This window comes from Erpetoichthys calabaricus, chromosome 18, assembly GCF_900747795.2.
Source record: "Erpetoichthys calabaricus chromosome 18, fErpCal1.3, whole genome shotgun sequence".
Classification (NCBI taxonomy): Eukaryota; Metazoa; Chordata; class Cladistia; order Polypteriformes; family Polypteridae; genus Erpetoichthys; species Erpetoichthys calabaricus.
The window spans coordinates 54,421,970-54,446,334 of record NC_041411.2 but is presented as its reverse complement, the minus strand read 5'-3'; the positions used below and the strand labels follow the sequence as shown (position 1 = coordinate 54,446,334).

The 24,365-nt window shown below is 41.7% G+C and overlaps 2 protein-coding genes across 6 annotated transcripts in view; one reads left to right on the top strand and one right to left on the bottom strand.

The window, feature by feature from the left end:
- Positions 1-1,166, top strand: part of atrip (ATR interacting protein) — a 142,090-nt gene extending 140,924 nt beyond the window's left edge. For all 5 annotated transcript variants that reach the window (XM_028824990.2, XM_028824988.2, XM_028824991.2 and 2 more), the window contains 2 exons: positions 466-727; positions 895-1,166. In XM_028824990.2, coding sequence (XP_028680823.1) covers positions 466-727; positions 895-959 — 327 coding nt within the window. In that variant the 3' untranslated portion in view covers positions 960-1,166. The remainder of the gene's footprint in view (positions 1-465; positions 728-894) is intronic.
- Positions 1,167-1,997: 831 nt separating this feature from the next.
- LOC114668428 (protein shisa-5-like) overlaps positions 1,998-24,365 on the bottom strand; it is a 106,939-nt gene continuing 84,571 nt past the window's right edge. Inside the window, exons 3-4 of the mRNA XM_028824185.2 lie at positions 18,766-18,978; positions 1,998-3,518 (exon numbers count right to left, since the gene is read on the bottom strand). Coding sequence (XP_028680018.2) covers positions 3,418-3,518; positions 18,766-18,978 — 314 coding nt within the window. The 3' untranslated portion in view covers positions 1,998-3,417. The remainder of the gene's footprint in view (positions 3,519-18,765; positions 18,979-24,365) is intronic.

The following is a 24,365-nucleotide window of genomic DNA, read 5'->3' as shown; positions in this document are numbered from 1 at the left end:
ATAGTGTAACGGGGTATGTGATGGGCATTTTGTGACTGACGTGGGTATTACTCAATGTACGTCACAGGTATTGCAAGCACGGTGATCTGCCTCGCAGGGAGTCGTGTCCTTTGTGTTCCCTGCCTGGAGTTTGCATGTTTTCCTGCTATTTTATCATTACTTTCAGTTACCTTGTTGAACCCCTGGACGTTTACTGAGAACCATGATCTTTGGAAAAAGATATCAAGTAGATACCTATGGAAAAAGAATGTAAAATGAAAAAAAGTTCTCTGGCTAGAAATGCAAACTTGTTTTCTACAGTAATAGGTCATTAAGCATTATGGATTTATTTTTTCCTTTTCTTGTTTATTTAGATTCCTTAGATTAGTCGGTAAGGACGATATCTCCTCTTTGCTTGTCTTGTTTGCACCAGGAAATCAGACAACAGTGGATATTTCTCTTTATTGTGCTTTTAACATTTAATAGGTTGTAAAAACCATCATTGTGATACTGCATCGACAGTGGTTGGTCATCAAGATGCACGAGAGAACTACACAATTTCATGAGGGATTTTGGACAAGCCCCAGTATACAATTGATCCGTCAAGGCCTATTACTGCTTCACTACCTCTTTCAGAGAGACAAGAACTTTCCAGATCACTGTTTGGATGTGATGCATCTGTATGACCAGTTCATTCTTGGAGTCAGAGATACTTTCAATAAAATTCCACAGCTGATGGATAGTGAAGGTACCTATTATCTTTAAGTACCTATTATTAGTGTATCTGCAATAGATGGAGGGCCAAAGCTGGAAACAGCTCTGAACATGGTTCGAACCAATTGCAGGGCCCAGAAGCGAACTGGATGTAATGTGTTTTTTGTGGCTTGACTTTTTTTTTTTTTTCCCCACTTCTAGATATGGCTTTAGAAGAAATGTGCCCCCCTGACATAGAAGATAAAGAAAAAGATCCAGGTCTCTGAGTTGCAGAATGATGTGCATTTTAAAGATGAACCTAGCATTCTGACTGCCATTCTCTTTCCTCACTTAGCAAGTGAAACAAGGAAAGCATTGCATTTTCAAAACACTGCTGGCATATTCTTTGATCTTCTGTTGAGTAGGAAAGAAGTGCCCTGCTTTTATATAGACAATACTATGTCTTCTTATAAAATATTTTGTTGAGAATCCGATTACGATTCAGTGTGGTTGTATTATAATCAAGCATTTATAACAAGAATACTTCAGCATAGTGATACATTTTGATTAATTCAGTTCCTTAAAAAAATATTTGAATCCAGATTCATGGTTTTTATTCTAAAAAAGTAGTAAAATGGTCTGGTGAGATGACTATTTATCCATTAATGTGCATTTAATTAAGAACTTCATATGAAAGTATGTGTCAGGGAAAATAAAAATGAAACCACCAATAATGTTTTATAAAGAGGCAAACAAGTAGATTTTGAAAATGTGTTTAATAAAAAAAGTTCCAGGACACAACATCTATTACATATATGTACATACAGGAAAACAAGTTGCTAACAGACAATACAAATGCTGAAAACAAAGGTGAACACTGCCTGAAAGGCACTAGAGCAAGAGACCCAGTAAATATACTGTGGACATTAACACCCTCTTTAAAGTAGACAACCCATTTTTTTGTTTCTGCATAATAAAAACTGTCAATTCAGACAAGAAACACTTTATTCTTGACCTCTAGTTTGCTTTTGCTCATTTTTGAAGTGAATTAATATTTTGGTCCTTTTCTGGAATTAATTTTCAAACTATGTATTTATTGAGGTTAAGTTCTCAAATATAGGAAAGACGGCTTCAGTTTAGATATAAATATAATAAAGGACAGCACAGGAGCACAATGTAATCCACCCTTTAAAAGGCGTTTAAACTGCTTCTTGCTAAAACACTGCATAGCAAAGTGGCTTTTTTAAGCTAATAAAGCTTCAATTTATCATCCAGAAAAGTTGCTGTAGAAAACAAATAGTAAGCAGGTACAAAATATGAACATTTTCATTAAATTGCTGATGGCAGAGAATAATGAATTTGGGTGAAATCCAGGTCCTCACTAATGATGGAAATTTCACACTACTTTAAGTTTAGCATAGTCAGTCATAAAAGTAGACTCTGCAGTGAGTTGAATAAAAAAGCTAATAAAAATACAAATGGTCCTGAAATCTCAAAAAAACAAGAACTTAAGATATAACTCTTCAAACCAAAATGGAGAGTCTCAGCTGGTGATTACAACTGTCAAAAAAGAAAGTATGGTAAATATATTTTTTCAGAGCTATGCTGATAGATACAGTGGTGTGAAAAACTATTTGCCCCCTTCCTGATTTCTTATTCTTTTGCATGTTTGTCACACAAAATGTTTCTGATCATCAAACACATTTAACCATTAGTCAAATATAACACAAGTAAACACAAAATGCAGTTTTTAAATGATGGTGTTTTATTATTTAGGGAGAAAAAAAAAATCCAAACCTACATGGCCCTGTGTGAAAAAGTAATTGCACCCTTGTTAAAAAATAACCTAACTGTGGTGTATCACACCTGAGTTCAATTTCCGTAGCCACCCCCAGGCCTGATTACTGCCACACCTGTTTCAATCAAGAAATCACTTAAATAGGAGCTGCCTGACACAGAGAAGTAGACCAAATGCACCTCAAAAGCTAGACATCATGCCAAGATCCAAAGAAATTCAGGAACAAATGAGAACAAAAGTAATTGAGATCTATCAGTCTGGTAAAGGTTATAAAGCCATTTCTAAAGCTTTGGGACTCCAGCGAACCACAGTGAGAGTCAACTCAAGCTGAAGAGATCTTGGGTGCTGCAACAGGACAATGACCCAAAACACACCAGCAAATCCACCTCTGAATGGCTGAAGAAAAACAAAATGAAGACTTTGGAGTGGCCTAGTCAAAGTCCTGACCTGAATCCAATTGAGATGCTATGGCATGACCTTAAAAAGGCGGTTCATGCTAGAAAACCCTCAAATAAAGCTGAATTACAACAATTTTGCAAAGATGAGTGGGCCAAAATTCCTCCAGAGCACTGTAAAAGACTCATTGCAAGTTATCGCAAACGCTTGATTGCAGTTATTGCTGCTAAGGGTGGCCCAACCAGTTATTAGGTTCAGGGGGCAATTACTTTTTCACACAGGGCCATGTAGGTTTGGATTTTTTTTCTCCCTAAATAATAAAAACCACCATTTACAAACTGCATTTTGTGTTTACTTGTGTTATATTTGACTAACGGTTAAATGTGTTTGATGAGCAGAAACATTTTGTGTGACAAACATGCAAAAGAATAAGAAATCAGGAAGGGGGCAAATAGTTTTTCACACCACTGTATTTGGTCAAAACAACAGTAATATGAAGATAAGAACTGGAACTGTGCAAGTTTCAGATTGTCTCAGAATATCCTTTTTCACTATGAGGACTTTGAAGGGTCCCCATAAGCTGGATTGAAGGCTGGCTGGTCAGGGTGGTATGAAGGCCGTGCAGGGTCATAGACGGGCATTCCCATTGCAACTGGAAAAAAAATGCAATTACTTTTCCTCAAGAACATAATACAAAATCAGATTTTATAAAACAGTTAAACATAACACATTACACAAACTTTCATACAGCACTCCATTTAAGAAATAATAGAGCTGTGTAATAAACCTATTTGGAAATGGTCATAAATTACAGAAATGCCTGTCAGAGCCAATAAGAGATGAGAAACGGTACCTCTTTGCAAAAGCCCAGAATTAATTCCAAAACACGGGGGTTGGGGGGGGAATGAATACTAATTTATGAGGCACTGTCATAACAATTAATTTAAAGTAAATTGCTGGTTTCATCAACAAGAAAGTGATTTTATGGTAGGAATGAATCCTATGTTAGATTCTAAACAAGCATTTGCTCATGTTTAGTGGCAACTCAACTGTAAAACTCTGAGAGGTTTAGTGGCATCATAGGGCAGTTTGTATAAAGTACTGGTGGGTCTCAGGTTTCAACAGTCTTGAATTATCAGCACTTCCAAAGATGCCAATGTGTGCTTTAAACCAAAATACTTTCCTTTCCCTTAAATTTCAATTTGTGTTTTTACTAGAAACTTTTTTTATTTTTAAACTCACCAATGAAGCAAACTAGTCTTTATAAGGATGAATATATAGCAGCCATCACCAACACTGAGGCATTGCAGACAATACATGCTTTGTCAATATTTTCAATCATTTTGCATGAGCCACAAAATGTACCAAGCCATGAAATAAGCTCAATCAGAGGTATGCAGCCAGATCGACAACTGGCCAATGCTTCCAATTCCCAGTGACCTAAGTATACTTCCCAGCCATGCTGTGTCAAGAGGCTCGGCAAGAGCAACACCAAGTGGCGCTCAGCAATTCTTCATTAGAGACTACGTATGTCTCACAGATGTAACAACAGTCAGCAGCACATTACAAATGTACTAGTTGGAGCAGGGTGTCACATTTAAAAGTGCTTGGAGGATTACAATTTTGTGATGACTTTTTAGCAGGTTTGCAGCACTCCGACAGCCAGTAATATGCTCCCTTAAAGTGTCAGTGCCTGTCCTAAGGCTTTAAAGGTATGGCTAGTTCAGCCACCATCCCAACCCTTTTATTTTTCAATTCTGTCTTGGTATAAAAACCACAAGACATTAAACGAGTAAGCCTCTCTTATGTTTGCATAATCCAGAAATACCCATGTTCCTTTTCTCCTGTGGACCAAATTCTGTGCATTGTACTTCCAGGTTTGTGCTCATTAATTGTTAACTCTTGTACACCAATGAGCCTGCACATACAACTTAATGACAAAATCAAATGGGGTCAGTCACAGACTGGTTTGACTAAGGCTGATGTCACATTAAGCAGCTTCTAGACTTGGGTTTATGTTTATTTTGCTGATCTGCTTGCCGGATCATATAAATTGCTACCCATGTCACATTTACAAACTAAGAGAGAGTCTTCCAGCACAGTTGTGCTTGCTCCTTTTTCTGACAGCCAAAATGTGCTGCCTGGTGGAGACAGTGCTGTACCAAGTGTTAACAGGTACTGCAAGCATAACCAAAATTTCTGTCCTTTTTTCTATTCTGTCGTGGTACTAAAACATAAGACATCAAACTGACAAGCCTCTCTTGTTTGTGAGGTACTATATTATATGCACTGGACTTCCAGGTAGACATTCATTGATTGTCATCTCTCATTCACACAAAGCAAATAAAGACAACAGACAAAAAGGGTGAGTTGCAGGCTAGTTGGAGTGAATCATCTGACATGTGTCAGTAGGTTGATTGGCATAATTGGAACATGTCTTCAACTGCCTCCAATTCAATGAGATAATGTAAACAAAGGCTATAACCGAAAATCTCTGAAGAAGTTGCATAATGGAACATGACCTTAAGTTGTCAAACTACAATTGCCCCTAACTAGCTAAAATTATTTAAATAAAGGCTATGACTGAAAATCTTTAGAAACGTCATGTGTAGTATGAAGGAGGCTTTAGTGGTGGATTTTCATGCCATCATTCTGCTATTCCCAACTAAAATGAGGTAAAATATCATAAAAACTGTAGAATATTTAACTATTTAAGATGCTGTGCATAACCATGGTTCAAACTTGTGGTTTAAATTGCTTGTTTAAAGCATTATGCATTTTTGCCAATATTCCATTAATGGACACTTTTCACTGTAAAATCCAATTTACATAAAAAAAAAACAGGTTACAAACATCTGCAGGAATGGAATTAATTTATAACCCATATATACTTGTAGGGGTTGTAAGCTATTGCAAGTCTGAACTTAGCTCACCTAATCCTAGAGACACCTTTTCAGTGTATGAATTTTACAAAATAACTCTGGTAATACAGATCTTTTACTTACAGTTGTAACATATTTGCATAGACCAAGAGCACATCTTGCTGCATCTAAAATGCAAGCAGTCACTTTTTATTTATATGGCAAATGTTCTATTCACACTAAACTATACTCTAGTGATACAAAAAAATTCTATGTATCCAAGTAAAAAGTACTTCCAAAAATTGCATTTTAATATGGCAAGTGTGTCCTTATATTAGGGATCCTCAGTTATGATCCTGGAGGGCTGCAGTGGCTGTAGTTTTTCATTCCAACCAGTTTCATACTCAGATGCCAGGCCTAACAGATAATGAAACTTGGCATTTACTTATATGGTTTGTTTATGCTTTCATTTTTCCAAGAGAAGCCTTTATCGCATTGTAGGCTTTTTCATTTTGTGAGAGCAGTATGCATATGTTTTGTTGTCTGGAACAGATTTGTACATCTTGATTCTTCCATTTTCTATCATTTATCTCAAATCATTTTATTAACATGGATACTTCATCAATCATATAACACAGATTTACATGGAAGCACATTAGCTGAATAGTTGTTTTTTTTTTTTGTTTGTACCTCATTATTAACTGATGGCTGATTAAGTAAAGAGACGACAAGTAAAACCTACATGCAGCTGTTTAAAAACAAAAACAGGCAGTTAAGTGAGTTAACTAAAACTAAGCGTAAAATACATATTGCTTTAGTAGTAAATAAATGGGAACTAATTAAGAAATTATAAGTGAAAACCTGCAGCAAATGCAGCCCTCCTGGATGTAATTGCAGAGCCTTGTCTTATGTGGTTTAGTGTCTTTTCAGTTGAACAAAACCACTACAAGCTTTATGTACAACTTGATTATTACTTAATAAGATTTACCAATATAAAAAATTGCATGAGTGCATACAAAAGTCACTTTAATAAGGTACACCTGCATTTAGTACGCAAGTGCTAAGTCTAGGACAACACGATATGTATAGAGAGGTTCTGATTTCTGTGCCTAGTTCACAGGAAACTAGGTAATGCTTAAGATTTAACTGGTTTTGAGCAAAGTATGGAAGTAATGGTATTGATATGCAGAGGGAGCAAAAATGAAGTACTATATTTCTCATGGTCATTGCACAATGTAGAGACAGCCGAGGGGTGGGGATCCTTTGGTAAGCGATCCCTTGTAGTTTTCATGCCTTGGTCCGGTGCGCACAGTGCTTTCGCTGTCAAAGCATTCGTCAAAAAACAACAAATCCATCATCACTACACAATGCACCTTCCAAACGTACAACTGCATTCCGCCCAAGGGGACGTTTCAAATCGGAAAACAATTCTTCAGTGGGTAGCTAAATTTAGACAAACGGGTACAACATTGAACAGAAAATCTCCAGGCCGTCCTCGGACTGTATGAACACCTAAAAACATCCAAGCTGTAAGGGCATCAATTTTGCACTCTCCTAGACGTTCAGCACGCAAACATGCTTCTCTGCCTTAGGCATTTCCAACACGTCTTTGAGGAGGATTTTGTATGAGGACCTTAATTTCCATCCATACAAAATGATGGTAGTGCAGGAACTCGCTGAGAGAGACTGGGAGAGCTGTAGAGGGTTGTGCATGGATATTCTGCAAACCGTTCATTGAGATGCCATTGGCATATGCAGCAATGAGGCATATTTCCATTTGAATGGTTGCGTAAATATGTAAAACTTTCGCTATTTGGCTGAAACCAACCCTCATGAACTTCATCAGAGACCCCTGCACAGTGAGTATGTTACAGTTTGGTGCATTGTTTCAGAATTTGGCATTGTAAGCCCTTACTTTCTTGAGGTTGGGGGAGCAACGGTCACTGTCACTTCAAACATTAAATTGAAATGCTAGAGAACTTTTTGCAGACCCAACTGGAAGAAATGGATGCCGTGGATGCCTGGATTCAACAGGATGGAGCAACAGCTCATACGGCACGGATATTCACGGACTTTTTGAGGGGAAATTGATCTCCCTGCGCGGCCATGTCGGGTGGCCTTCATATTCGCCTGATCTCGCTCTGTGCAATTTCTTCTTGTGGGGTTATGTCAAGTCTAAGGTATACACACACCAACCTCAAAACCTTCAAGCCCTCAATGACACTATTCAAAACAAAATCATTGCTATTAAATCACTGCTATTCCCATTGAAATGACCGAACAAGTCATAAGAGCGTATGGCTAATGATGGCCACAACCTTGAAGCCTTGAAGACATTATTTTTAAAACACAGTGAAAAAAATCTATTTTGTATACCTTTTCTTGTGTTGTAATAAAATTTATTTTATCTTGTAGCATTTTTTGTAGAATAAATGTCTGAAATGTGGTAGTTCTTTTTGGCTCACCCTGTACATTAAATTAAGCTAGTTAGGAAAAGATGGATGGATACTTATAAATAGCAAGTGTATAAAAATACTTGAAATATCTTTCTGTAAATTTAAAAAAAAAAAAAAAAAAAAAAAAAACCCTCCTTTAACCGCCACCTTATCGTGGTGGAGGGGTTTGTGTGTCCCAATGATCCTAGGAGCTCTGTTGTCCGGAGCTTTATGCCCCTGGTAGGGCCACCCAAGGCAAACTGGTCCTACGTGAGGGATGAGACAAAGAGCAGTTAAACAAACCTCCTATGAAGAAAAACAATTTTGGACGGCGTTTTCTATTGCCCGGACGCGGGTCACCGGGGCCCCACTCTGGAGCCAGGCCTGGAGGTGGGGCTCGATGGCGAGCGCCTGGTGGCCAGGCCTGCACCCATGGGGCTCGGCCGGGCACAGCCCGAAGAGGCAACGTGGGTCCCCCCTTCCCATGGGCTCACCACCTATGGGAGGGGCCAAGTAGGTCGGGTGCAGTGTGAGTTGGGTGGTGGCCGAAGGCGGGGGACCTTGGCGGTCCGATCCTCGGCTACAGAAGCTGGCTCTTGGGACATGGAATGTCACCTCTCTGAAGGGGAAGGAGCCTGAGCTAGTGCGCGAAGTTGAGAGGTTCCGGCTAGATATAGTCGGACTCACCTCGACGCACAGCTTGGACTCTGGAACCAATCTCCTTGAGAGGGGCTGGACTCTGTACCACTCTGGAGTTGCCCCCGGTGAGAGGCGCCGAGCAGGTGTGGGTATACTTATTGCCCCCCAACTTGGAGCCTGTACATTGGGGTTTACCCCAGTAGACGAGAGGGTAGCCTCCCTTCGCCTTCGGGTAGGGGGGACGGGTCCTAACTGTTGTTTGTGCGTATGCACCGAACAGCAGTTCGGAGTACCCACCATTTTTGGAGTCCCTGGAGGGGGTGCTAGAGGGCATACCTTCTGGGGACTCCCTCGTTCTGCTGGGAGACTTCAATGCTCATGTGGGCAATGACAGTGAGACCTGGAAGGGCGTGATTGGGAGGAATGGCCCCCCCGATCTGAACCCGAGTGGTGTTTTGTTATTGGACTTCTGTGCTCGTCACAGATTGTCCATAACGAACACCATGTTCAAGCATAGGGGTGTTCATATGTGCACTTGGCACCAGGACACCCTAGGCCTCAGTTCGATGATCGACTTTGTGGTCGTGTCGTCGGACTTGTGGCCACATGTCTTGGACACTCGGGTGAAGAGAGGGGCGGAGCTGTCAACTGATCACCACCTGGTGGTGAGTTGGCTTCGATGGTGGGGGAGGATGCCGGTCAGGCGTGGTAGGCCCAAACGTGTTGTGAGGGTCTGCTGGGAACGTCTTGCAGAGCCCCCTGTCAGAAGTAGCTTCAACTCCCAACTCCGGCAGAATGGGCCATGTTCCGTGCCTCTATTGTTGAGGCAGCTGACCGGAGCTGTGGCCGTAAGGTGGTCGGTGCCTGTCGTGGCGGCAATCCCTGAACCCGTTGGTGGACACCGGCGGTGAAGGATGCCGTCAAGCTGAAGGAGGAGTCCTACAGGACCCTTTTGTCCTGTGGGACCCTGGAGGCAGCTGATAGGTACCGGCAGGCCAAGCGGAATGCGGCATTGGTGGTTGCTGAGGCAAAAACTCGGGCGTGGGAGGAGTTTGGGGAGGCCATGGAGAACGACTTTCGGACGGCTTCGAGGAGATTCTGGTCCACCATCCGGCGTGTCAGGAAGGGGAAGCAGTGCAGTGTCAACACTGTATATGGTGGGGATGGTGCGCTGCTGACCTCGACTCGGGACGTTGTGGGTCGGTGGGGGGAGTACTTCGAAGACCTCCTCAATCCCATTAACATGCCTTCCAATGAGGAAGCAGAGCCTGGGGACTCAGAGGTGGGCTCCCCCATCTCTGGGACTGAGGTCACCGAGGTGGTCAAAAAACTCCTTGGTGGCAGGGCCCCGGGGGTGGATGAGATACGCCCGGAGTTCCTCAAGGCTCTGGATGTTGTAGGACTGTCTTGGCTGACACGCCTCTGCAACATCGCATGGACATCAGGGACAGTGCCTCTGGATTGGCAGACCGGGGTGGTGGTCCCCCCTCTTTAAGAAGGGGGATCGGAGGGTGTGTTCCAACTACAGAGGGATCACACTCCTCAGCCTCCCTGGAAAAGTCTATTCAGGGGTCCTGGAGAGGAGGGTCCGTCAGATAGTCGAGCCTCGGATCCAGGAGGAACAGTGTGGTTTTCGTCTTGGTCGCGGAACAGTGGACCAGCTCTATACCCTTAGCAGGGTCCTGGAGGGTGCATGGGAGTTTGCCCAACCAGTCTACATGTGTTTTGTGGACTTGGAAAAGGCATTCGACCGTGTCCCTCGGGGAATCCTGTGGGGGGGTACTCCGAGAGTATGGGGTACCGGCCCCCCTGATAAGGGCTGTTCAGTCCCTGTACGATCGGTGCCAGAGCTTGGTCCGCATTGCCGGCAGTAAGTCGAACCCGTTTCCAGTGAGAGTTGGACTCCGCCAGGGCTGCCCTTTGTCACCGATTCTGTTCATAACTTTTATGGACAGAATTTCTAGGCGCAGCCAGGGCGTTGAGGGGGTCCGGTTTGGTGGGCTCAGGATTAAGTCACTGCTTTTTGCAGATGATGTTGTCCTGTTTGCTTCATCAGGCCGTGATCTTCAGCTCTCTCTGGATCGGTTCGCAGCCGAGTGTGAAGCGGCTGGGATGAGAATCAGCACCTCCAAATCCGAGACCATGGTCCTCAGCCGGAAAAGGGTGGAGTGCCCTCTCAGGGTTGGTAGCGAGATCCTGCCCCAAGTGGAGGAGTTCAAGTATCTTGGGGTCTTGTTCATGAGTGAGGGAACAATGGAGCATGAGATCGACAGGCGGATCGGTGCGGCATCCGCAGTAATGCGGGCGCTGCATCGGTCTGTCGTGGTGAAAAAGGAGCTGAGCCGCAAGGCGAAGCTCTCAATTTACCAGTCGATCTATGTTCCTACCCTCACCTATGGTCATGAGCTATAGGTAGTGACCGAAAGAACGAGATCGCGAATACAAGCGGCTGAAATGAGTTTCCTCCGCAGGGTGTCTGGGCTTTCCCTTAAAGATAGTGTGAGAAGCTCAGTCATCCGGGAGGGGCTCAGAGTAGAGCCGCTGCTCCTCCACATCGAGAGGAGTCAGATGAGGTGGCTCGGGCATCTGATCAGGATGCCTCCTGGACGCCTCCCTGGTGAGGTGTTCCGGGCACGTCTAACCGGGAGGAGGCCCCAGGGAAGACCCAGGACACGCTGGAGGGACTATGTCTCTTGACTGGCCTGGGAACGCCTTGGGATTCTCCCGGAAGAGCTAGAAGAAGTGGCCGGGGAGAGGGAAGTCTGGGCATCTCTGCTCAAGCTGCTGCCCCCGCGACCCGACCTCGGATAAGCGGGAGACAATGGATGGATGGATAAATTAAAAAAAAAAATTCAAAGAGGAAAAAAAAAAATCACAGACTAAGTAAATGCTGTCTCGGAAAAATAACTGAACAGCAAATGTAAAGATTAATGTGGTAGGCAGTATGGTGTAGTGGTTAATTTATGGCTTTGGATTTCAAACCCTCAGGTTTGGTTTGTTCAAATCCTGCTAGTCACACTGTGACCATGAGCAAGTCCTTCCCGTACTCCAACTGGAAAAAAACAAAAAAAATGTCACCAATTTTATCTCTCATATGTTGTATGTCACCTTGGACAAAGCTGCCAGGCTAATAATAATAATAATTCAGCTGAAACAATAAATTCACAGGTTAGGAACGGCATTTGTAAGTGCATGATAAAACTAAACTATTAAAGTGTTATGATGTGCAGTTTACTGAATACCAAATACTGCAAAGCAGCCTGTGTCATGAAGCCATTGCAGATGGCATGCACATGTCACTACTCTTTTCAGATCATTACATTTACTGTACTAGCATGTAATAAATTTAAATCCTTGATGCTTTCCAACAGTGTAGTCAAAGGGTCAGCACCTATATACAGAGAGACACTTGTATGAGGTCTTATGCTCCTTCTTGACCACTCATGTCTACTGATGAATGGCATCTAGTGATGCCATCTCTGAGTGGCATCAAATCTCAATCCAGACACTTTATGTGTAGCTCCTAGCTGGTAGAATGACATGCCACCTCCAGTTGAAATTCTTACTTCATCATTGTGTTAGGTATTTGAAGACTTTTTTTGGGAATTTCCAACTGATATTAGCTGTTATGTTTTGCAACCTTGGAACTGTCATTAGATTGTATTTTGTTCCAAGCTTGTGGTGAATTGTGTATCCTGTGCTATAAGACTTGCCTCATAGCAGTTCCCCAGGCTGAAGTTTACTAGATTATGTTGACCTCTTTATTAAGTTGCTTTTGATAAAGTGTCTGCTAAGCAAAACAAAAAAATGTAAATCAGTAGCAATGCACAATTATTGGTGAATTAATTAAGAATGTAAATACTTTAACTGCTTGCAAACTGCATTTCTAAAGGTATACAACAAAATTGACTCTTGTATACATGTAAAACATGAGTACATGACTTTCTTCATATCAGCATTAGCAGCAGTTCTCTAAGTTTTCTACACAACATGTGCAGGTATTACATTAAATCTCCAACTCTCATTTACTCATATGGATTAACGCTCTTTTTCTTTTTTCTACCCTTGATAAAACTGAATTTGTAAGCACTGTTCTAAATGATGCTCAGTACTGAATGAAGGCAAGAAGTATATGAAATGCTCAGCAAAAATTAAATCTGTTTGCAGTAAATGAATTAGAAGGGATTGGATTGAAATTCCAAAAGAATAAAAACTAATTTAAAAAAAAAAGTGTCTAACTCAATGATTAAGAACAAAAACTTGTCTGCTCGTACAGATGGACAATTTATGCTTGTCAGCTGATATGTTCTTTTAATTGAAAAAACAATTACACTGAAAACGTATCTGGTCTGTTCTTTTACATGCAACAGTTTAATCACTTACGTAAACTATTATTCCAGAAATTGTTTGCAGAATGACTGTATAAACATGATAACAAAAGAATAAGCCAAGAGACAAGAATAATAATCTGCATACAAGATTACTTAATTCTAATAGAATATTGCAATAATTTGAAGTTCATCGAGGCCTGTATAGCTACTAGAATTCAGAATAATTAAGTACTGGGAATAAAGGACAGTGATATAGCAGGTCTGCAGCTCCGAACGAATGGCTAGTTTTTAAATAAATAATTGCTATAAGGAGAGGGGGGCGTGTTAGCGTGGCGGGAATGGTGTCCACATTTAAGTGCACAGGTACGGAGTCGCCCATGGCTGTAACTGATGTCGGGAGCTGCTACTTGCCACACCTGTGCCACATCTCGAAATATAAAGAAGGTCGAATGTGGAAGGGGCGGGAAACAATGAGAAAAAGGACGAAGGTTAAACAAAAAAGAAGGCAGGTGGCCGTAAAAGCCAGTGCGGGAGTGAGCGAGCTATCGAGCAAGAGAGAGCAGGCTCGCTGGAGCGAATGCAAGCAGCTGTGAGGAGAGCCCTGGAAGAGTGTATGGCAGATACTCGGGGGCAGATGGATTGGGTCGCTCCTGCTGCATATTTCAGAGGAGCAGGAGTGACCAAGATTATGGGCTGGGCTCTCTGCGGAAGGCAGCGTGAGTCAAAGAGGCTTGGGAGGGAGAACCCCAGTGTGAGCGCCCTGGTCGCTGGGGACCCGAGTCTCGGTTCAGTGTGGGAGATGTCCGTCAACTGGACCAGTTGAAGGTCAGCTGCAGATAGGGCGACTCCCCTGTTGCAAGGCCTGTATAGGAGAAGCAGGGGAGCCGCCAGTTAAAAGGAGAAGGCACCAAGTTTTTAAATAGGGACTGCTTCCAGCCTGTTGCTTTTAAACTTGCTCCCCATATGTAGAAGGGGCTTCCCAGCCAGGCATGGGACCTGGCCACCCGCCACAAATATAAAACACAAAATAATTATAGATGTATTCACCCCTTCAAGTCAGGATTTAGAAGATGCATCTTTGGCAGCAATTTCAGCCTTGAGTCTTTGTGCACAGGTCCTTGTCAGCTTTGCACATGAGGACACCGCAATCTTTCCCCACTCCTCTCTGCAAAACTGCCTAAGCTCCATCTACCAGGTTTCATGGAGTTGCAGCCTTTTTAAAGTCATGTTACACATTCTCAGTATGACTTAACCACTCATTATCATTGTTTTTAAGCCATTCCCATGTAGCTTTGATTTTATGTTTGTGATTGTATTCTTGCTGGAAAACAAATACTCTCCCATGCCACAAGTGTCTTACAGACTATATCTTGATTTCCCTGTATTTTGTTGCATTTATTTACCCTCTGCCCTCACAAAACATCTGGGCCTGCTGCAGAGAAACCTCCCCACAGAGTGATGCTACCTGCACCTTGCTGCATGATGGGGATGGTGTGCCTTTAATAATGTTAAGTGTTTTATTTTTGCCAGACATGGCATTTAGCCTGATGGACAAAAAACTAAATGTTTGCCTCATTAGACCGTAGAACTTTCTTGTAGCTCACTTCAAATTCTCCTATATGCCTTCTGTGCATTTTTAACAGTAGGTTTCTTTATGCCACTCACCCATAAAGCTGTTTGTACAGTCTCATAAATCATATACACTATAGCTTGTACTTTTTATAGGTACTGTATATGTTATGACTGGCTGTGCAAGAGGACAGGGAAGTGTTCCAATCACCCTGGTAGCAGATTCTAAAATGTCCTTCTTAAAAGCTAAGCAGAGATTCCATAGAAAATGCTTTTAATTAAATGGTTAGTGTTTTAATTAACACTAATCAGTGTATACAGTTGGTTTGTTTTTCCTTCAGCAATTTAATATCTTCTTGAACAGTCCTTTAAAACAATGCTTAACTACAGTGCAATCCTTGAATATTTGGACAGTGACAACATTTTTATCAGCGTGACTGTATACAGGCATACTGATATTGAAATTAAAAAAAGGATATGAACCTTTATTGTAGGCAATTAGCATAAAATCAGAAATAATCACATAAAAATTGGTGAATAGTAAAGAAATTAAAGAACATCTTATATATAGCCCCAACCCCCATGCCCCATGTTAAGAAACCAAAATTCATCTACTTGGCTGTTCCATGGCTAGGTGTGTGTTACTGCATCATTAAGTCGTGAACAATTAATCTGATAAAAGGGTTGCTGGTGATTCTAAGTGTGGTATTTTAATCTGTTGCTACTGTCACTCAACATCAGGGGCAAAGAGGGGCCAATGCTGGTAAAGTAGGCATCATTGGGCTTAAAAATCAGAAAAAACAGACACTGTGCAAAAATGTAACTACTGCAGTGGGTGACAGAAGAATACTTTTCACTTGTGAAGGAAAATGTCTTTTCAGCTGTCTGCCAGATCAAAAACCCCATCCAGGATGTGTAGGTGTACCTGTGTCTATGATGACCATAAAAAGAAGACTGCATAAGCATAAATTCAAAGGGTTCACCACAAGATGCAAACCACCTGCCTCATGCTTAAGGCCCTCCATGATCATGAAATGAGTTAAGCACATTTCATTTTTGGAAGGGTGTTTTGAAAATCTGACAGAGGCACTGGTAGTTGTGACTGTTGATACTTAACCAAAACTATATAATTTTAAAACAATGCAATGAAAGTCTAGAGTCATTTTTATAAAGCAAAATTATAATAATAAATTTCATGTTATATCATCTTTCCTTGGTAAAACTACCTAATTCTACAGGCCAACATATACAGATATATAGTACCCGCCAAATAATACAAAGATTGGGGTTCATCAGGTTTACACTTCCTTACCCTTGCGGGGATCGAACCTCAGACGTTGCGCCACAGTGGCAGGTTCGCTTACTTGACAGGGTGTTGATCAGAGTATTACATGCATAGGTCTAAACACAATCTGATATTTGGGTGGTTACCTACCAGGTAACGCTTGTGGTTTGTTGGCCAGTTGGCAGACATTCGCCATGCCCTCTCAATTGCGAAAAGCACGTCATAGACATGATATATAGGGTGGTCCAGATCTAACTATGCAACTTTTAATGCAATGCAATAATTGCATAATTAGATCTGGACCACCCTGTATAGTACCTGCCAAATAATACAAAGAGTACATGGCATGTGTTTCGCCCTAATTGCCTCAGGCACTGATGTTTGAGTTTCGATCCCTGCAAGGGGAAGCAAAAGTGTGTACATTTGATGAGCTCCAATTAGGGCAAAATACATGTTGTGTACGCTTTGTATTATTTGGCAGGTATTATATACAGTGCATCCAAAAAGTATTCACAGCGCATCACTTTTTCCACCTTTTGTTATGTTACAGCCTTATTCCAAAATGGATTAAATTCATTTTTTTCCTCAGAATTCTGCACACAACATCCCATAATGACAACGTGAAATAAGTTTGCTTGAGGTTTTTGCAAATTTATTAAAAATAAAAAAACTGAGAAATCACATGTACATAAGTATTCACAGCCTTTGCTCAGTACTTTGTCGATGCACCTTTGGCAGCAATTACAGCCTCAAGTCTTGTTGAATATGATGCCACAAGCTTGGCACACCTATCCTTGGCCAGTTTCGCCCATTCCTCTTTGCAGCACCTCTCAAGCTCCATCAGGTTGGATGGGAAGCGTCGGTGCACAGCCATTTTAAGATCTCTCCAGAGATGTTCAATCGGATTCAAGTCTGGGCTCTGGCTGGGCCATTCAAGGACATTCACAGAGTTGTCCTGAAGCCACTCCTTTGATATCTTGGCTGTGTGCTTAGGGTCGTTGTCCTGCTGAAAGATGAACCGTCGCCCCAGTCTGAGGTCAAGAGCGCTCTGGAGCAGGTTTTCATCCAGGATGTCTCTGTAAATTGCTGCAGTCATCTTTCCCTTTATCCTGACTAGTCTCCCAGTTCCTGCCACTGAAAAACGTCCCCACAGCATGATGCTGCCGCCACCATGCTTCACTGTAGGGATGGTGCCAGGTTTCCTCCAAACGTGACGCCTGGCATTCACACCAAAGAGTTCAATCTTTGTCTCATCAGACCAGTGAATTTTCTTTCTCATGGTCTGAGAGTCCTTCAGGTGCCTTTTGGCAAACTCCAGGCGGGCTGCCATGTGCCTTTTACTAAGGAGTGGCTTCCGTCTGGCCATTCTACCATACAGGCCTGATTGTTGGATTACTGCAGAGATGTTTGTCCTTCTGGAAGGTTCTCCTCTCTCCACAGAGGACCTCTGGAGTGACCATCGGGTTCTTGGTCACCTCCCTGACTAAGGCCCTTCTCCCCCAATCGCTCAGTTTAGATGGCCAGCCAGCTCTAGGAAGAGTCCTGGTGGTTTTGAACTTCTTCCACTTACGGATGATGGAGGCCACTGTGCTCATTGGGACCTTCAAAGCAGCAGAAATATTTCTGTAACCTTCCCCAGATATGTGCCTTGAGACAATCCTGTCTCGGAGGTCTACAGACAATTCCTTTGACTTCATGATTGGCTTGTGCACTGACATGAACTGTCAACTGTGGGACCTTATATAGACAGGTGTGTGCCTTTCCAAATCATGTCCAGTCAACTGAATCTACCACAGGTGGACTCCAATTAAGCTGCAGAAACATCTCAAGGATGATCAGGGGAAACAGGATGCACCTGAGCTCAATTTCAAGTTTCACGGCAAAGGCTGTGAATACTTATGTACATGTGCTTTCTCAATTTTTTTATTTTTAATAAATTTGCAAAAACCTCAAGTAAACTTTTTTCACTTTGTCATTATGGGGTGTTGTGTGTAGAATTCGGAGGAAAAAAAATGAATTTAATCCATTTTGGAATAAGGCTGTAACATAACAAAATGTGGAAAAAGTGATGCGCTGTGAATACTTTCCGGATGCACTGTATGTATGTATATGTATTGGGAGATTTTATATTTATTTATTTATTTTTTTAACTCTTTTGAGACGGGGCACACGCTGAAATGTCATTGACATGCCTGTTGAGGGCTGATTGTCCATCACTGAGGCAACTACAGGTTCACAGTGCCACATAGGCAACTGCAAGCTCACCACCCCTGTGCGCAACTTGTATGTCACCTGATGGGCGATGCAGGGAACATTATAACTTGGCTGCTGACCTGGACCGACACTGCCTATTTACTGTGCCTGTGTGTAGTAGAGTGGTAGCGCTCGCTCCAATAACCAACCTTGCACTTTGAGTTAAATAAACAAGGCAGCAACTTATGTGTGCGCATTGAATATATTTTATATATATATATATATGTTATATGTATGTATATATTAGTATTCAGGCAACTGCATCCTTGGTAGACGTAAGTGCAACTATATTAGAAAATAGAATAATAAACATCTTCTCTAACTTTGTTACCTTCTTCATTTATAACCTGTATATTCCTTTTCAGTAACACACCTAATGAAGGATTCACTGCCAGACTATTGTGTAATTTTTTCTCATTTAGTAAACAACCTTCATCACATTAAACAATGTTATCATTGCTTTATTAGCACAACTTGAGTGTTAGTAATCCACTGTTAACTGATACACCTGAAAAATTCTCTTTACCTGGAACAGTCTCTTGATATGGAGGTGGTGGTCCAGAGAAATGTGGTGGAAGATAATGCTGAGTTGGGTAGGGAGCTGAAGGCACTGGAGGATTGATATAACCCAACTGCACAGGCACAGGCTGGTATCCAGTAGGGTACATTTGTACAGCCCCTTGTGGTTGCCGACAAGGCACTTGCACCACTGTTGTGGTTGTTGTAGGAATTACAACAGCTGTTAAAAAATGAGAAAACAAACAGTCATGTTACTAAATTGCTATAGTTTACATGTACGATGAATGAAGGACGTACACAAAATTAAGCATTGTATTTTAAATTCTAAGTTGTTTGTTTCCCCACTATTGAACATATAGAAGGGCGGCATGGTGGCACAGTGGGTAGCGCTGCTGCCTCACAGTAAGGAGACCTGGGTTCGCTTCCTGGGTCCTCCCTGCATGGACTTTGCATGTTCTCCCCGTGTCTGTGTGGGTTTCCTCTGGGTGCTCCGGTTTCCTCCCACAGTCCAAAGACATGCAGGTTAGGTGCACTGGCAATCCTAAATTGTCCCTAGTGTGTGCCTGGTATGTGGGTTTGTGTTTGTGCGTGTGTGTGTGTGTGTGTGTGTGTGTGTCCTGCAGTGGACTGGTGCCCTGCCCGAGGTTTTGTTCCTGCCTTGTGCCCTGTGTTGGCTGGGATTGGCTCCAGCAGAACCCCGTGACCCTGTGTTAGGATATAGTGGGTTGGAGAATAACTGACTGACTGAACATATAGAGTATTTTATTTTTCCTTACTTCCTTGACATTGTACTTATACAAAGTTTCCTACTTGTATTTCACTGAACAGACACCATCTGGACACCTGCTACATCAAAATAATAGTAGTGGTACTTAATATTGAATATTACTAATAACTACTGTCACATATACACATCAGAGCATCACCTTCTTTTTTTTTGTAATTTATTAAAAGCAAGTAACAATGTGCAAGTCAAACTGGGCAAAAATAAGTTCAAATCAACCCCCACCCAATCACCTTCTGCTTGTCAAAGGTAAACACTACCATTATGGGCATGATTGTGAACTACCTTGTCTGTCTCCTTTTCCACGCACACCTCTGAGAAGATGCCCAATAAGGCCAACCGACTTCGCTCCTCCCAGTTCAGGAGATGTAAAAACAGGAAGATCCCGGGAGGAGGCGCCTCATGTGGAAAACAAGCAAATCACACACAAGAGCTTTGAACCGCAACCCTGACTGATTTATACAAGCATCCTGGCCAACGACTATATGTTAATTTTTGTGCCATCAAGTGCTTTGTTCTTTTTCTTAAAAAACATTTTCAGTAAAAGAAGGTGGCCTGTTTGGCACCCCAATATTTTGTGCTTTTAAGATAAATAATAATAATATATTTATACAGCACCTTTCCCATGCTCAAGGCACTTCACAGAGTCTCAGAAGGAACAGCAGGGATACAAATACTTTCTGCATAGAACACTTAAACAGATAAATACAGATTTAAAAAGCTTTAAATAGAATAAAAGACTTACTGTAAATGCTAAATTCAATACTAAAAGGAAAACCTGAATACATAACATCATGTGTGATATAACACACAGGCACAAATTATACTGAGCATCTGGACAGAGAGGTAAACTGGAAGAAGGGGCATAATGTTAGGTTAAGTTAAAAGCCTTCCTGAACTGATGAGTTTTAAGTTGTTTTTTTAAAAGAATGAAATTGAGTCAGCTGATCTAATTAATTTCGGGAGGTCATTCTAACGTCTGGGCACTATAGAGCTGAAGGCCCTCTCATTCACAGACAGCATGTTAGTGTGGGACACAACAAGATTGCCAGAATCAGAGGACATTAGTGGGTAATGGAGATCACTGATGTAGTCTGGTGCAAGGCTATTTAAAGCTCTGTAGGTTATTGATAGAATTTTATATTCAATCCTGTAGGACATAGGGAGCCACTAAAGGTAAAGCAGGACGGGTGTTTGCAGTTACTGGTTTGTGTAAGGGCTCTACAGGAGAGTTTTTAATCAACTGGACCTGTGATATATGGGATGTGATAAAGCATGGACATGTTTCTCAGCATTAGAAAAGAGAGAAAAGCCAAGCAAAATGACACCTTTTATTGGCTAACTAGAAAGATTACAATATGCAAGCTTTCGAGGCAACTCAGGCCCCTTCTTCAGGCAAGATCTTGCCTGAAGAAGGGGCCTGAGTTGCCTCGAAAGCTTGCATATTGTAATCTTTCTAGTTAGCCAATAAAAGGTGTCATTTTGCTTGGCTTTTCTCTACATTCATAATGGCTAACACGGTACAACACCCTAGTACTACAGCATTAGAAAAGGAGAGGAATGAGTGAACAAATATGTTACAGAGGCAAGAATAAGAAAGTTTCTTAATGTGGTTTATGTGTGTGGAATAACAAAGGGTTGGAATCATAAATAAATTCCATGTATTTGAAGATGGTCTGATGGGATCATCGTCAACAGTGATTGAAAAGGAGCTAATTTTCTTAAGTTGTACTTCACTGCCAATTTACAGAAGTTCAGTTTTGTTAGTATTTAATTTTAAAGAGGTTTCACTGAGGCAAGTTGTGAGCTGAGAAAGCCCTTATGAAATGAATATAGAGTTGAGTATCACCTGCATAAAATTGACAACCCAGTCCACAGCTAAGAATAATATGGCCAAGAGGAAGCATAGAGATACAGAAGAGCAGAGAGCCAAGGACAGAGCCCTGAGGAACTGCTTGTGTGACTGGTGCTGAGCTGGGCCCGCTGTTGCCAAGACTAACAAATTCTTGCCTATCAGTCAGACAGGACTTAAACCAGTGCCAGAGATACCCATAATGTTCTTCATTCTGGAGAGTAGAATGTTATGTCTGACAGTGTCAAATGCTGTACTGAGGTCTAACAGAATCAATAGTCTGCTGCCATAAGCAAAGCATGTTACCCAAAGCAGAGCAGTTTCAATGCTGTACTGCACACTAAGCCCAGACTGAAAGAGTTCCTTCACTTTATTACAAGTTAAGTAAATCAACATTTTGACAGAAAAGAAAAGTGAGAAATAGGCCAAAAATTGTTACGATTGTCGGTATCAAGACCAGAGTTTTTTTAACATTGGGGTTACAGAAGTGATTTTTAAAAGTGGATGACACAAAAGCAGTGTCAAGTTATGTATTTATTGTACAGTAGTTGTAACAGTCGGGATTATGGCATGAAAGCAGGATTTAGGAAGTGTGTTGGGGATGGGGTCTAGTACACAAGCAGTCAGGCTGATCTTACAAAGCAGGTATCAAATGCAGATGTGACTGGTGAAAATTTAGAACAGGAGTTGGATGGAGTGGGAAGACAGGGAAAGATATGAATGAATGATGGATTTTTATTAGTTTAATTATTTAGATTTTTTATTTTATTACAGAAAAGGTGGAGTCATTTTTCATAGACTTAAGCACAGGAGGTAATAGGGCTAGATGCATATTGAAGTCGTTTATTAACTACAGAGAACAAAGCCCTCAGGTTATCATGGCCACTTTCTATTATTCTGCCATAATACTGTATGTGCTCTTGGCTGCAGTAAGTGCATCTCTGTAAGCCCATTGATGGCCAGAGAAAGCCTGGATGTGCACAGTGAGGCCAGTCTTACATCACATTCTCTCAATCGGCCAGCTGCTTTCATAGACAGTAATTCTGAGTTGTACCATGGATCTGAACACTTAAAGGAAACCTCCTTATGTTTTAAAGGAGCTGTTTTATCTAGTGCTGAATGAAATGCCAAGTTACAGTAGTCAACAAAACTAATTAGTGCAGATAGAATAGAGGAAAGACAGAAAAAGATCAAAAATGTATCCAGAAAGGATTGAGGGACAGATATTTTTAAGGTTTCTGAAAGAAATTTGACATTTACAGGTAAGAGGAGGGAGAAGTAATGAAACAGTGAAAATCACTGCTCTAAGTGTTGCTGACAGATAAGCCAGATGTGCAGATCAAGTCTAATATATGACCACCAGAGTGGGTAGGAAAATCACCATGTTGCACCAACTCAAAACAGGAATTCATTTCTCAGTTAACACATAAGAATGTTAATATGGATGTTGAAATTGCCAAGAAGAATGAGTCTCTGGAAAAGGGAACTTAAGTGGATTAATAGTTCAGTCAGATCAGATAAGAAAGACCCATTATATTTTGGGGAACGACAGAGATCAGCAAGTAAGATAGGACCAGATTTCGTTATTAGTTTAAGCGTCAGACACTTAAAAGATGAGGGACATTCAGTTGGGATTCTTTTGATGTTTAACTCAGATCTAACACTTGCTGCAACCCCTTTGCCTTCTCTTGAGCTGCGAGCCTCTGTGAAGTAAACATATCTGGATGTTGTCACCTCTGTAAAAGATGTACATTTGTTTGGTTTCTGTTCAGCATAGCACATCAAGATTGTGTTCTTATAGCACCAAAACTTTGCCATTAACAGATCTTGTATTAAACAATGCAGTACAGTGATCCCTCGCTGTATCGCGCTTCGCCTTTCGCGGCTTCACTCCATCACGGATTTTATATGTAAGCATATTTAAATATATATCGCGGATTTTCCGCTGCTTCGCGGGTTTCTGCGGACAATGGGTCTTTTAATTTCTGGTACATGCTTCCTCAGTTGGTTTGCCCAGTTGATTTCATACAAAGGACGCTATTGGCAGATGGCTGAGAAGCTACCCAACTTACTTTCTCTCTCTCTCTCTCTCTTGCGCTGATGTAGGGGGGTGTGAGCAGGGGGGCTGTTCGCACACCTAGACGATAGGGACGCTGCTACCTTCTGTGTGCAGCTGCTTCCTGAAGGACATGCTGCACGGTGCTTCGCATACTTAAAAGCTCAAAGGGCACGAATTGATTTTTGACTTTGTTTTTCTCTGGCTCTCTCTCTCTCGCTGCTCCTGACGGAGGGGGTGTGAGCTGCCGCCTTCAACAGCTTTGTACTGGCGGTGCTTCGCATACGTAAAAGCCAAACAGCCCTATTGATTTTTTTTTGACTGCTTGCTTTGTTCTCTCTCTCCTGACGCGCACTCCTTTGAAAAGGAAGATATGTTTGCATTCTTTTAATTGTGAGACAGAACTGTCATCTCTGTCTTGTCATGGAGCACAGTTTAAACTTTTGAAAGAGATAAATGTTTGTTTGCAGTGTTTGAATAAAGTTCCTGTCTCTCTACAACCTCCTGTGTTTCTGCGCAAATCTGTGACCCAAGCATGACAATATAAAAATAACCATATAAACATATGGTTTCTACTTCGCGGATTTTCTTATTTCGCGGGTGGCTCTGGAACGCAACCCCCGCGATGGACGAGGGATTACTGTATTAGATAGTGAGGGTTTGTCAAAACTGCAACTTCATAAGAGTTTTCTAAGCTCACAACTTGCCTTAGTAAAATTAAAACCTGGATGGAGCAGAACTCTTTAAAATTAAACTGCAACAAAACTGAACTCCTGCAAATTGGCACTAAAGCACTACTTAAGAAAATTAGCTCCTTTTCAGTCACTCTTGACGGTGATCTCATTAGACCTTCTTCTGATGCAAGGAATTGGTGTCATTTTTGATTCCTCCCTTTCTTATTCTGCCCACATAAAC